Below are 15,383 nucleotides of genomic sequence, written 5' to 3' on the forward strand. Positions count from 1 at the left end.
TAGATGGTTGTGGTGGACATTTGTTCGTCAAGACCATTTTGGGCATGCACTTAGTCAGCATTAAATGAGAATAAATGTCACCGTTTGGGAACTTCTGTTTGCTAACAAAAGATAAATGGGACAAAATAATACAAAAAAGACGGCAAGGCGCTGTCTTTTAAACTATTAAATAGCCATTATTTTTTCTTGATATAGAGGAAGAGAAATTAGGAACTTTTCTCTGAAATTGAATCAAAATGTATCTTTATCCAAAGAGCCCCTCAAACTAATTATTTGAACCCAAAATCCCTCATATTATATGTTTAAAGGGAACAGCAAATGTGACTCCAGCATATAAACTCAATCATTAAAAACTAAATATCTAGAAATGTAACTCAACAAATCCCAAAGGTTTGTGTTTAGAGAGGCTCAAAGATTTAGCAAACCCTGCAGTAATACCATGTACCACCCCCCCATCTCCCTACCACAACCCCCTCCATGCCCCGCCGCCCTCTCCTGCCTTTGTTCTCATCACAACAAGCCCGGAGCAGATGGTGCTCTGCTTTGCTTTGGCCCGCAGTGACAGACAGCCGCTCTCAGCCAATCGCCTGCTGGAGAATCAGCTGACTGGTCTGCACAGTGCACAGCGCCAGGTGTTTTTATCATTGTTCGTCTCTCATCCATAGGAGCAGCAGCAGCGGATGAATATCGGGGCGACACACCGGTTGTCTGTTGGGTTGCAGCAGGTTGGAGATCTCCGTGCACCATGCCTCCCTCCGAGGCGCCCTGTGATTGATCTGGATACACGCGCTGCAGACAGCTGAACCCCAATGGGATACAGGAATATATGTACTCGTGCTGTTTGAGAAGCCACAATAACATTGATCGTATTGACGCGTGGTTCTGGATAAAGGAGCTGTGCGCATGGGAACATCGGACTGGAATGCCAACAAGGTGAGAGTCCTCAGGGAAGGAGAGGCAGGGTTTCCTCTGCTGGTAGTTTTTTTTATTAAATGCATGGAACAATATGTTAAGTGTTGTGGTTGGCAGCCATGTCGTATACAATCCTCAATTTTGGTAGCTCATTGTTGTTTTCATGTTTAAAACCATCATTATCCCTGCAAGGCAATGAGTTGGGATGCATTTAGGATGCAGACGCACTCAAGGGCATAATCATTTTTTGTACATAAAAACAGTCTGGCTTGATTTCAGACTTAAAATGTGTTTTAAATCTACATTGGAACATTTTAATCTAACAGCATATGTGATGAAACCCATCAACCCGTTTTCTATGCATCAAATCATATTCCACATGAAAACAAACTTTGATCTCGTTGCGGTACTTGCCGCGCCAGCACGAGCCGAGTGCAGCGCGACGTTGTGTAAATGTGATTTGCATATTAATGTTTAAGTACGTCGGCAGATGTCTCGATTCCTCCGCTCTATAAGCAACAAAAAAAGTCTTGACACAGTCAAGGCCCTCGGTGGAGGAGATGCTGTGGTGAGAATGGGGTTGCATTGGCAGGGGGTCCATTGTGGCTCACCGACGCTGCTTCTGTCTGTCGCTGCAGCTGTTGCGCTTTTGTGATGGCTGACTGGCATCACTCAACTTTAGCCACAGGGACACACTGTAGAAAAGGTTAGGGTACTAAAAGCGGTTTATTTTGTAATGTGCTCTGTTTCTCTGTATTATGACCTCTCCTAACAACAAAGTGCTGAGAGTCCTCTTTCTCTGTGGACTCCTGTCAAATAAAACACTCACAGAAATAATGAGCATAAAATATATTATTATATTAGTCTGTTAAATAGGACAAGAAAACAGCTTGTCTCATTGTGTTTGAAGGTGTGAGGATACGACGATTAATCGATTGTTTGAATATTGCCAGCTTTTTTATTAATCAATTAATGGGTGAAGTTAGTTTTAATGCAAAAGTGGCAGAAAATACAGTTTTTCAGTTTCTAAAATGTGGATCATTTAAAGACATACTTAGACTTTGAGGAACTATAGACCAAATGATTACTAGACCAAACCAGAATTATAATCAGAAGCCTATAATGAAAGTATTCTTTATTTGCAGCCCTATTTATGTGCAGTTGCATCTTAGTTTGGTCCTTTTTGGAGGTTTTAAGCCAATCTGCTGTTATCGCCTGAACCTGTCAAACATTTTGAAGCTCGCAGGAAATCATCTTTAAAATGAATGATCAGGAGGGGGCAGATCAGGAGGGGGCAGATCAGGAGGGGGCAGATCACCTGATTTTATTTTTTTCTGTTCCCCCAAGGGGGCATCCTGTCTTACTTAGACAAAGTACACACACACACACACACACACACACACACACACACACACACACACACACACACGCACGCACACACACACACACACACACACATACCATGTATACATCACTTCAGGGGACATTACATTGACTTACATGCATTTCCTGGAGACTTATCCTAACCTTAACCATAACCAACACATGCCTAACCCTAACCCTTACCCTTACCCTTAACCTAATCCTAAACCTAACCAAGTGTTCACCCTAAAATTAATGATTCCCCTCATGGGGACCTCCAATGTGTCCCCATAAGGGAAGCCAGTCCCCACACCTGACTATGTAAACAGATTTAGGTCCCCACAAGTATAGTGATGCTAGACCACACACACACACACACACACACACACACACACACACACACACACACACACACACACACACACACACACACACTCAAGATGTCTTTTTTATTTTCAACTTGACAAAAGAGTGTGTTGTAGGCAGGTGTGTGTGTGTGTGTGTGTGTGTGTGTGTGTGTGTGTGTGTGTGGTGTGTGTGTGTGTGTGTGTGTATGTGTGTGTGTGTGTGTGCGTGTGTGTGGGCAGGCTTTTTAGGAGACAGCAGGGCTCATGGGAGGGGGTAAAGGGCTTCAACCCCCACCACCAACATGATGTCCCCGGGGTATAAGGCAGGGTGAGGAGGGGGTGCAGGGTTATTGAGCCTTCACTATTATTCCTATAAGAAGGGCTGAGGAATTAGCTCTTTGTCCTCTTAGGCCTGCAGGTCTCACGCAGGGACAACCCCCCCCCCCCCCTCATCTTGATCTCCTCAGACACCATGTTTCTAAAGCTAATACAGCAGTTATGACGATTTTACAGAAATCACTTGTGCTGCCCTTGTGGGAACAGAGGTGTGGGTGGTTTTGGGCAGCCCCTTGTGGTCCTTTTCACCCAAGCAAAGGAGATGATCTAATCACCCATATTTACGGCCAATCGCCCAACTCTAGTGTTTGGAGGATGCATTAAAAGCAACGCATATCTGTTTTAACTCCACCATAAATTGTGTTGGCTGTAGCTCAAGTCGTCGAGAAGTTTGGCTGTAAATTGTAGCTGGGTGTAGGTCATTGTTGGTGGATCAATCCCCAACTCCTCCAGCCCACTTAAGTGAGACACTGGACCATGAAGTATACTCCCCGAATGCATAATGTTTCAATGTAAATGCACAAAGCTCCTTTTTCATATTATTTCTTTCTCAGTTCAACCTTTAGCCTTTGCAGACCATTTACATGCAGAAAAACCTATATAACACACTACAGGAAAGGGAAACCCCAACGAGCAGTTTCAGTGCTGGCTCCTCCATAGTATCTTACTGGTGGTTATTCCCCCAAGACTTTGCTGTTGATTCAGACCTTCAATCAGTCAACCACAAATCAAATCAATCAGCTCGTAGAGAGGCTGAGGATTTCCTTGTAGTGACACTTGTACTTCCTGTTTGAAGGTGAACTTGTTTGAGACGTGTAGCAATCAAGCTGCTGTCAAATCAATACCACGAGTGCTCCTGATGACAAAGTGGCCCAGTTGTCTCCAACTAGGGGAGACCTAATGTGAATCATATAATGTGAAACCAGCCAGCATACACAGCGGCACACGCACTCTTTCTCATATTCACATATGGAGGAAATCCAGAGGAGTGTAAGCAGGCACATCTCTCTTCAAATATTGATCTATTTGTCATTATGTGGGTTACTTAACATATTGTTTGCATGTGTCGGGGGAAGCTATCCATATAGTTTTACTGAACACACTCTTTCCTCTCTGTTGTGCTCAGGATGGGCAACAGCAGATCCACAGGAAACCTGCCACAAGCATTGTTTAAAATGATATGGGCTCATTTTTCAACTTCTGCTTATTGAGAATCCTGCGAGGATGTAGAGTGTGTTTTATTAAACCCTCAGAGGGAGGGAATGGAGAGAGAATTAGACGCAGGAGGGAAAGAATCAACCCATTTGTGGCACATTGGAGTCCCAAATCTCTTATCATCCTAGGAAAGATATACGGTTTCCATGACTATAGTCTCCAAGGGTGCAGTTAATTATTTGGTTTGAATCTGCTTGATTCGAGCTTCCCAGGAGGGTGTAATATGAGCATTGCTATATTTAGGGAAAGGGATGGTTTTAATGTTTTAAAGTAGGGTTGTACGAGGTACCTATAATCAGTGTTTTACCTTCAGTAAACGGTGGTCAGCATGCTCCCAGTTCAGAGACACAGATAAGAGAACCAAGCAAAGTAATGCTTTCAGCAGAGGCAACAAAACATATGTTATCCACCTAAAAGAAAGGACAGCTCTGAAAAATCAAGCTAATTTCAAGTGCACACTTACAGTAATAAGAACATATTAATTGTAGCCGTTACCTTTGCACTATGCCAAAGCCACCAGACTTGATTAAAAATAAAACAAAGAATTTAACATCGCAGAGGAAATTCTACAGTTTATTTCTGTTATTGTGTGAACAGAAATAACAAAACCCAAACAATAACAGTTTATCCAACCAACTGAGGCAGCAACATTTCTGTTCTCTGCAATGTCAAAATGTTAAATAAGCTGTTTTATTAAATGGAGTCTGGTGGCTTTTGCGGCATCAAAGATAGCTGCTTCAGTTCATTGTGAAAAAGTGTTGTCTGATGGCGATGTAAACCTGTAGAGATGTTCGAAATATAGCGTACACTTAAACTGATATAGATCTTTTGTTAGGATGCTATAATGTGATTTGATGCTGTCCCCGCAATGAACCTCATATAAACCCTCTTCAAATCCAAACTCTAGGATGGAGACGGATAAGGAAAGGTTGACAGTTGAGTTCTCACTTTATTTATTAGTTGTGTTTTCCTCTGATTTAGTCTTCTTGTCACAGTTTCAGTTCGTTCTCTACATATTCCCCCTTGTTGAGTTTCTTTGTCACTCAGGTTCTCTCATCTTTTTTTGTCACCTCCATTTTGTTGGCTTTGTGACACGATGTGTTTATAGGCTCCCCGGGGTTGTTTATCTCACCTGTAATTTGTTTTCCCTCATTTCTGTGTTGAGAAAACTAATGTCAAAAGTTAGACCTTGGCAAGAGAGGTTATATGTGTGAGTGTCTCCCGAATGCAAGACTCTTGTTATCCAGTGGAAATCTAATTTTTCTCATGTCCCTCTCTATCGCATCTCAAAGGAGGATTTCCTTCACAATGAGCGTCCTAAGGCTGACTCAGACAGGAATTTGTAATCTTGTGTGGACTCAATCGAACAGACTGACACTTTATCTGTAAAAGGCGTTCACATATTCTGTTAACCTAAGCTAACCTAACCCTCACATATGCACCTGGATCATTCAACCCTAAGTATCCATCACAGAAATGTTTCTACAGTTTCTGTGATGAGTACTTCCAAACTCTCTTCTTCTGGTAACAATTCAAATTCTAAGCACTTAGTTTGGATGAGCTGTAATTGTCATTATCGAGCATTGGCACAACATCAAGTCATTACAGTTTTTTGGCGAAACACTAGACTCAACTGCTTGATGCTGGCAAGTAATAAGAACGTTGTTACTGTACCGCCCACAGAGGCATGTGGATATTTTTAGGCAAAGTCTTTCGGAAGTGACATCTTTCAATTAACAATCTGGATCAATGCAAGTGACAGTTTCCAAACTGGAAATGACAGGGATCATCGTCTTTAATGAGATGCAATGAAAGTGAGCTTTTCCATGGCTGTCAGGTGTGTTCAGAGTTGAAATGGCAGCCTTCTGTGCATAATTAATTTGACTTTCGATACTTGGGCCATGAAAAGTTCCCAGCTTTGAGGGTAGCCCATTGAGTTAGGATCCACTGTAGTTACTAGCAATGATGTCCAATTACTCAAAATAACACAAACTCTAAGTCTGAAATAACGCTGTTCTGGTGCTGTAAATATAGTTTCAAATAATGGGGGGTGTGTGGCGTAGTGGGTTGTCTGTAGATGTTAGGATCAGGGGGTCACAGGTTCAAACCCCACTGCAGTCAGCATGTCGTTGTGTCCCTGGGACACTTCACCCCAAATTGCTCCTGTGGGGATTGCCCACAGTATTGAGTATGTAAGTTGCTTTGGAAAAAAGTGTCTAACAAGTAAAATAAAAAAGAACCTACAATCTCGAATATAAATGTCTGACAACTTTAATTTAGGGAAATCTTACCACATTGTGTATGCAGTGTAATATTCAAGCATTATGTACAGTGTGGATGGTATTGTGTGACAGTTATGGTTGGGGTTTAGGTTACACAATTAAAAGGGATGTAATCCTGGCTTGTGTGAGGATATCATCAGCTCATTGCATTTCCTTCACATGCCCTCCAATTGAGTATGATGAACACTCTATAGGTTACACATAATTGGGTGTTGACGCCATCTACTGCAGCACATTAACTATGGATAAGTACCTCATATCGCCCCACTTTAAAACATCCAAAATGTCCTTTTATATGGTTACCTGCTTTGGTAATTAGTGCTCTTTCAGCTCCATTTACTTTACGAGTACCAACCCTCTGATGACGAGCACTGATAGAAAATCACACGGAAATGTGACAGCCGCTGAAAAGTAAGCAAATGACAGGTCATCTTGTTTAAAAGATGAGACATTTACATATTCAGATTCATTTCCTGATCCATATCTGTGGCTTTAGTGTCAAAACACGTTGCCCCTACAAAGTAAAGTCTTTGATGATTGGTAAAAGCTACACCCCCGCAACAAATACAAAGAGATCCTGCATCCGACTGCAGGTATTGTTAGATGGTGCTTTAGATGACAGACCTTCTGCCTGAAGCTTTTGATATTTATTCGATTCATCCCTGTCACAGGTTCAAAGTTGGCCGTGGTTTCAACCTTTGTGTTTTCCGCTGCCAGCCTTCCTGCCTTTGGTGTTGTGTTCTTCCACCTGCTGTGAGATTTAAGTTTTCCTCTGGCTCTGGGATCACAATAGACCTGTGAAGCCTGCAGTGTCAGGATGTCCCAGACAGCGTTTAGTTGTTGATGTTGACATCAACCAACAAGATGTTGACACTGTTCTTTTTATTGTGTTCATTGTTACATCAGAACAGTTAAAACTTCAGCTAACTTACTTTTCACTTCAGTTTGACAAGTGTGTCATATTTTTTGCATTCAGTTTTAAATAGGATCACACAATTCTTAATCTTACATTTCATAAAGGGGATCACAGACAAAGCACTTACCAAATGAGGGGAATCTAAGATTAGCCCCATTTGTGGTAAATAGAATAGAATTATGTTAATGCTGAAAATTATGTTTTTTAAGATCATCTTGATGTATTACATTTTTTAAAGCCATTTGTGAGTAGTGTGCATGTATTGTTTTTATTTAAATATATATATATAAGACCAGCTGTATTCTAGTTTTGATATTAAGTGTTTTCTTTTGATTATTTACTTCCTGAATCAGCCTTTTTAGTTTGACTTAAGTTAGCAAAAAAAGGCAAAACAAATAAATCTGAAAATGTTGTTATTCTAATAGACCAACCTGATAAAAGCCGAAATAAACAAGGTTACTTTAAATGTAAATGATGCATGCTGGTAGAAAATAGCATGTCAGAAACTTTCTATGAAGGTTTTCTTTTTGATAACTGTGGTGCATGGACAGTACAAACAAACATCTATAAAATATCAGTTTTCTTTTCTTCACACATTGTTTTCAATACTGTTAAAAACTGAAATCATTTTGCAAAGAATATTTAGTCACTGGCAGAATTACAAAAAGCCCCTGAGGCATTAGTTTGAAAGTGTGATTATCAATCAATTAACACTGTTTCTCATTTCCATAACTGTCATCTCACAGAAATATTGCTTTTATTGGCTTTTAATTAAACTGATGTGACCTGTTTCTCTCCTCTGGGTTCAAATCCAGTACACTGCCTCGAGCTAATCTCCATTTCAGCATATACTAATCCAGACTGGTGCACGACACAACATACAGTGTTTTAAAGACAAGATACTGTATCCCTGTTTCAGACGTGCCCCGCCCCGTCCCATAGGGAGTCCCCCAGTATAGGAGGAACAGAGCTGTGTTCTGTCTCCATGGTGCTGTTGCCAGGCAGTTTGCATGTGATGAATTAGTCAGCTCTCTTGTTTGAAAGCCTCTTAAGTGCTATCTTCATAAGCTGGTGTTGACCATAAAGCTGTGTGCTATAGCGCTGCCGTATGGCTCTGCCCTGGATGGGGGGGTCACTTTAAGTGCAGTAAATAGACCTAATGGAGAATTGACATGTCTGTTGATGTAGGATACTCCAAGTGCACATTCTTGTCAAAGAAGCGCCAGCAACCTAATCCTATTAATAAACAATAGTGAGGGATAAAAGGGTTGCATAGGAAAAGTGTGTCTATATAATATTTGCACGTCAGCAAAGTCATTTAGAGAGTGATACACATATATCATGTCAATGGGATGAAAGGAATATGTAAGCCATGGTTTACATCATTAACAAAAGTAAGAGTCCTATATCAGCATGCTAAAATCTTTAAAATAATATTGCGAACACGCTGAGGTTTAGCAGGTATAATGTTTACTATGTAAAAAATATAAATCTGCAAATAATAAACCTACGGGTCAATATCACCTTGCTATTGGTAGCTGAACTGTCAATACCCCAAAACATATTCTTAGATATAAATACCACATTTTGAGTTATTTAGAAACAACTAACACTTACAGTTTCATGTCTTGTTACATGAGACTAGATCATATTTGTTAACTGTTATTATGGGAGAACTACTATTCTTGTGGTACTATTGCCTTATTAGGCCCATATTGAGACGAGCATATTAAGACCAGAACTCAAGTACAACAACTTCCTTACTTGCAACAAATAAGCACTAATTTGAGGGTTATTGAGGAAAAACTCTCAACTAATGGCTTATTACTTGTAGAATATGGTCATGTAGAATAAGGCATTAATAAGTGTTTTATAATGACTAATAAAGGGCCAATATACTAATAGTATTAACAACTAGTTGATGGTGAATTGTTGTACCTTAATATAAAGTGTTACAATCTTTTTTTAATAAATTGGAAGTTACACAACAAGATACCATGGATGTCTACATTTAATTTAATGGTAATCCATTCAATAGATATTTCAGTCTGGACCAAGACGTGGGACATCATCCGATCCGTTGACAAAGAGTTATTTTTCTATAATGCCCGTGTATTCATAGACAATGATAGCTTTAAAATGTAGCACTAGTCTTAATAAGAAGCAGTGTATTGTATGCTACAATGAATGCTATACACTCCAAGTCTCTGGAGTAAGTGTTACTGCCATAAGGATAGACAGATGCCCATGTTACCACTCAATAGCTTTCTGAACCAATTGCTGAGATCAGACCCTCTCATGAAATCCCTATTTGTAAGTTTCAGAGTTCCCCCAAAGTTTTGACAATTTTCCATCCGTATCAGATCATACTAGAATTAATTCTAGGCCGTCTGAAAACTTTTTTGTTTTCATGTTTGCCCTAAATTCAGAATGCTGAAGAAGTTGCATTAAAAATGTAAATGTAGACGCACATTCTTTTTTTGCTTTCTTTTGAGCTTGGCACAGACTGATTTCTCATGGTGTTTAATAATGTTCAGAGATGCTAATGATCGAGTCCTTATGGGCCTGGGTAGATAAAAGCCCTCAATGGAACTTGATGTGTTTCCAAGCAGTTCAGAGCAGGCATTGTAATGAGCTGAACTTGCATTTTCTCAAAACTGTTAATACAGCACATACCTCACATTCTCTCTCAGGTGTTGTGTTCAGTCCGTTAAGGAATTGTTTCCTTTAAATAAAAACATGCACAATTATTTTGTATTCCAGTTATTTTTACATTCAAAAAGTCTAGAGGTCATGCTAGCTGCTCTTCGAGGCTGTACATTGACCAAGTAGCGCCCTGAATTAAATGCAAACATCATCATGTTAACATGCTTTAATGACAATGGTTACACGCTGATGCAGGTATTTGTTTATAAAGTAGAGTTAACACTTTTACTTTGTTGTATGACAAATTTCATGGTTATCATTTCAATTGTTTCTGAGATATTTTACTCAAAAATGAAGATGTTGACCTTTGGCTGATTCAAAAGAAAATCAGGGAGCAACAGACTGATGTTCACAGTAATATCCGATGCTGATAGCATTGCTTAAAACATTATTTTGTATCCTTAATTGTGAACATGCTGTAGATACTGTTTTCTGTACATTGACATACTCTTTGATTTTGTTTTCCAGATAACTCTGGGGCTTCAAGATCTTGCTGTAATTCGACTCCTGATTCAACTCCATCTCACTGCACTGAAAGACCTAATAAGCAGAAAGTCTGGTTGATGACTACAACAAACTTTCTCCTAAAATCATCAGCACCTCCTCCTTTGCTACCCCAGCATGGCTAGACGGAGGTTAGACTGCCTACTTCTAGGCCAGGCTTTTTCTGGCCTGATATTGGTTTCGTTAGGACTATCCTTCGTCCAGAGCAACGAGTGTCCTCAGCTGTGTGTATGTGAGATCCGGCCCTGGTTTACCCCCCAGTCCACCTACAGAGAGGCCATCACTGTGGACTGCAATGACCTTCGCCTAACACGTATACCGGCAAACCTCTCCAGTGACACTCAGGTTATCCTCCTACAAAGCAACTACATTGGCAGGACCAATGATGAACTGGAGCAGCTCTACAACCTGACCGAGCTGGACTTGTCCCAGAACAACTTCAGTAACATTCGGGACGTTGGCCTTAACAATATGTCCCAGCTCACCACGCTTCATCTGGAAGAGAACCAGATCACAGAAATGCCAGACTACTCTTTGCAGGACCTTAGCAACCTGCAGGAGCTCTACATTAACCACAATCAGATCAACACCATTTCTGCCAATGCCTTATTTGGGCTGCACAACTTGCTCAGGCTGCACCTCAACTCCAACAAGCTCACGACCATTAACGGCCAGTGGTTTGAATCCACGCCCAACTTAGAAATACTAATGATTGGGGAGAACCCAGTGGTTGGAATAATGGACTTCAATTTCAAGCCACTGGGCAACCTTAGAAGCCTGGTTTTGGCTGGGATGGATTTGACCGACGTCCCTGGTAATGCCTTTGTGGGACTTGACAATCTTGAGAGTCTCTCTTTCTATGACAATAAGCTGGTCCAAGTTCCTCAGAGAGCACTTCAGAAACTACCTAACCTCAAGTTCTTGGATTTGAACAAAAACCCAGTGCATAAGATTCAGGAAGGAGACTTCAAGAACATGCTGAGATTGAAGGAACTGGGTATCAACAACATGGGAGAGCTGGTTTCTATTGACCGGTATTCTCTGGACAATCTTCCTGAGCTCTCAAAGCTTGAGGCTACAAACAACCCCAAGTTATCTTACATCAACCGTCAGGCCTTTCGTGATGTCCCAGCCTTGGAGAGTCTAATGCTGAATAACAACGCCCTGAATGCCCTCTATCAGTCCACAGTGGACTCTCTCCCTAACTTGCGTGAGATTAGCATCCACACCAATCCTCTGCGGTGTGACTGCGTCATTCAGTGGATGAGCTCCAACAAAACCACCGTCCGTTTCATGGAACCACTATCCATGTTTTGTGCCCTGCCAACAGAAGTAAGGGGATTGCCTGTGCGGGAGGTACTCCAACATAATTTAGCAAACCAGTGCCTGCCCTTGATTTCACATGATACATTCCCAAGCCACCTGAACCTTGATATTGGCATGACGTTGGACTTGGACTGCAGAGCGATGTCCCAGCCAGAGCCTGAAATCTATTGGGTGACACCAATGGGGATCAAGGTAATGATGGACACCTTATCTGACAAGTATAGCCTCAGCAAGGAAGGGACATTAAGAATTTCTCGTATCCAAGTTGAAGAATCTGGCAGATACACCTGTGTGGCGCAAAATTCCCAGGGAGCTGACACAAGAGTGACAGCTATACGGGTGAACGGCACTCTGTTAGACAGCACTCAGCTCATGAGTATCTACGTCAAACAAACAGAAGCTCACTCTATCCTGGTGTCCTGGAAAATAAACTCCAATGTAATGGCTTCTAATCTCAAGTGGTCTTCTGCCACCATGAAAATAGACAATCCACATATTACTTACACTGCCAGGGTTCCTGTTGATGTCCATGAGTACAACCTTACACATTTACAACCAGCAACTGAGTACGAAGTGTGCCTCAGCGTGTCCAACATCCGCCAACAAACACAGAGATCCTGTGTGAATGTTACGACAAGGCAAGCCCCCTTCGCTGTGGAAATATCCGAACAAGGGACCAACACAGCTCTCGCTGCAGTTATGGGAACAATGTTTGCAATCATCAGTCTGGCCTCGCTGGGAATTTACATTGCCAAGCGGTGGAAGAGGAAAAACTATCACCATTCTCTGAAAAAGTACATGCAGAAAACCTCGTCAATACCGCTAAACGAGTTGTACCCTCCTCTTATCAACTTGTGGGAGACAGACAGTGAGAAGGAGAAAGAGGGCTCATCAGAGACCAAAACCATTCAGGTGGACACCACGCGCAGCTATTACATGTGGTGAGGTCTTCTATCCAGTGGGAGATAAAGAGACATTTCAGGAGCACAAATATACATGTTTGCTTCTTTGTGTAATTTAACTCAAGTCAATCAGTTTGTTTTTTTGATTCTCTCAGACTTGCTTTTTGAAAGCGAAGGACAAACTGGGATTTTCACATCTTTAGTCTAGCATATTGCCTTTTTAACTCTTGCCCATTTTGACACAATATGGCAGCTTTATTTAGCTTCCTGAACTTAGTAGTCACTGTGCTTTATTTTTAGTACTTGTTTTAACGAACACAGCATGAGCACTGTCACGGATTCAGCATACGCAAGCAAGTGAAGAGCTGAAATCCTACCTGTTTTTGACATGTTTCTATGGCGATATGTTAGACTGCCAATCTTTCTTTCTCTTGTAAAACAGTTTCACTGTTGACTGTTGTGCACTGAAATATATATATATACTAATTTGTCTATCAACTCAAATATAAGCTGACAAAGTACGTTTAGACTTGATATACTGTCTATTGAATAATGTTAGCAATTCCTCTGTAATGTTGTATCAGCTATGACTTGTTTTACTTTTTGTACATTCAATGATTACAATAACATAATAAGTATGTTTAATTTAGACTTTAAGTTTGCAGAGCAGCTACTGTAAACCAGCAATAGAAATATGAATGTTATGAACTAGGTAAATAGATGTAATGCTTTTTAAACTTCTTAAATATTTCTTTTCTTATTTTGCTAGAATATGTCTACAATCACTGGTTTTGTTGTGGTTTACAGACACAAACATGTTGTTTATTGGGGGGCAAATTCAATAAAATCTTTTTTCCTCATATTTTTAAAACCTTGATTTCAACACCAAGTGTCATTCTTATAGAAAATAACATAGAGTTTAAAATGATGTTCAGTGTGTATTTAATAAACATGCAGAAACAAACATTTAAAGGTTGAAACAAGAGCTTGAAGCTTAAACCGGAGCTGCAAAGAAAAATCATTATCTCATAGTAACATTGGGATTATTAAATACAGAATGACGAGCATATCTGTAGGTCTTTGGTTACAATCTCCGAGTTGAGAGAGAAAGAAAGATGCAAGTGTGCATCTTTGTGTGTGCAGTGTGTTTGCCTCGGCAAAGCAATTATCAGCGAATAATTTAAATTCTAGTCCTGGTGCAATATAATTACTGCACAATATGCCTCGGAGTACACACAGTTACTTAAAAAACAAGGAAATGTCGCTCAAAACCAAGACAGTGGATTCGGTGCCTGCATGATTTGTTCACTGTCTGTTATATTGTAGCAGACATACCTTTGTATCTTCAAGGCTTTAAAGGAAGCCACATAAGGAGCATAATTCAGCTGAGATTGAAGGTGGTGGTGATTATGGATAATGGACAGTTACAGCAAGTATAGACTGCAGCACAGTTGTGCACCACGAAGCTGCAACGATGCTTTACATTTGATATAACATTATAGGCTGGCTCTCTTTCAGTAAACTCATATAATACACCCATTTGCATTCTCTGCAATATCTAGTAAGACAGTTATATGTTGCAAAGCAAATCTCAGTCGCGGTGGCTCTCTGTCTAGAAGAGTGGATCTCCAGTGCCCAGATGTTGATTGACAGGTCTGGGCTTTGTGGTGCAATCAAACAATCTTCGTTTAGTCTCCTGTGACAACATGATCGTTCTTGTTCCTTCCTATTCTTGTCCACAACTGGTGTTTAATAAATGACTAGCAAAATAATATTACACATATAAAGCAACAGGCTTGTTATCACATGTCTTTTTGTCAATTATTTTCTTAAACACTTTCATAATAACTGATTCCAACTACTGATTAACCCTTATATTGTGGTCAAATGTAGCATCCTTTGGTACTGTTTGGGTCAAACTTACCCGGGACATGATTGGGGTTGAAAAAGCAGTACAGGAACAAAAAATAACATACAAAATCCCTTACAAATATTGTCTTTTTCTCAATTCCCAACAATAGAGATAAGTGTTTGGAAATACTCTTTGATAGATCACATTCAACAAATAAAAATGTCCTTCTTTCTTTGTGTGATAACTTTTATAAAGACTTGGGTTCCATTCCTTTGAGTGAATTGTTTAGAAATTCTTAATAGTTGGTCAAATAAGTGTTTCTGACACATATTATGCTTCACAGATTTGGCTTTGTGTGCATTCTGCCTCAAGAAATACTGATGAGGAAATCGAATTATATTCTGTCTCATACTACTGCTTCTGTTCGTGTATAGAGATGTCCGTAGACACTGAGGGAAAATGTCAGTGAATGTCATGGAGCCCTTAGGGAGACTTGTATCCTGTGCTGACAATGATGGACAGAGGAGGGCAAAGCCGGCAATGTCTGGCATTTGTTAAACCTGCACATTGAAACTGCCACTTTGAAAAATCCACTGCCGTCCCTTTTATCTGCACAACGGACGAGCCTTTGTGCCGCCTCGGTGGGTAGCCTAGTAACAGACCGGAAATCAGCTCAGTGGGACAGCTATCAATGAAAGCTTTTCAAAGCGTGTGCCGGAGCCT

The 15,383-nt window shown here is 40.5% G+C and overlaps 1 protein-coding gene across 1 annotated transcript; it reads left to right on the forward strand.

Annotated features, from left to right (window-relative positions):
- Window positions 1-531: 531 nt before the first annotated feature.
- On the forward strand, window positions 532-13,679 carry lrrn1 (leucine rich repeat neuronal 1). Its single transcript, XM_034212404.1, has 2 exons — window positions 532-933; window positions 10,545-13,679. Exon 2 carries the CDS (start codon window positions 10,698-10,700, stop codon window positions 12,849-12,851), a length of 2,154 nt encoding a protein of 717 aa, XP_034068295.1. The 5' UTR covers window positions 532-933; window positions 10,545-10,697; the 3' UTR covers window positions 12,852-13,679.
- Window positions 13,680-15,383: the final 1,704 nt, after the last annotated feature.

This window comes from Gymnodraco acuticeps, unplaced genomic scaffold (genome assembly GCF_902827175.1).
Source record: "Gymnodraco acuticeps unplaced genomic scaffold, fGymAcu1.1, whole genome shotgun sequence".
NCBI lineage: Eukaryota > Metazoa > Chordata > Actinopteri > Perciformes > Bathydraconidae > Gymnodraco > Gymnodraco acuticeps.

Coding starts and splice junctions, on each gene's coding strand:
- lrrn1 (XM_034212404.1), top strand. CDS start 10,698: ATGGCTAGACGGAGGTTAGACTGCCTACTTCTAGGCCAGGCTTTTTCT.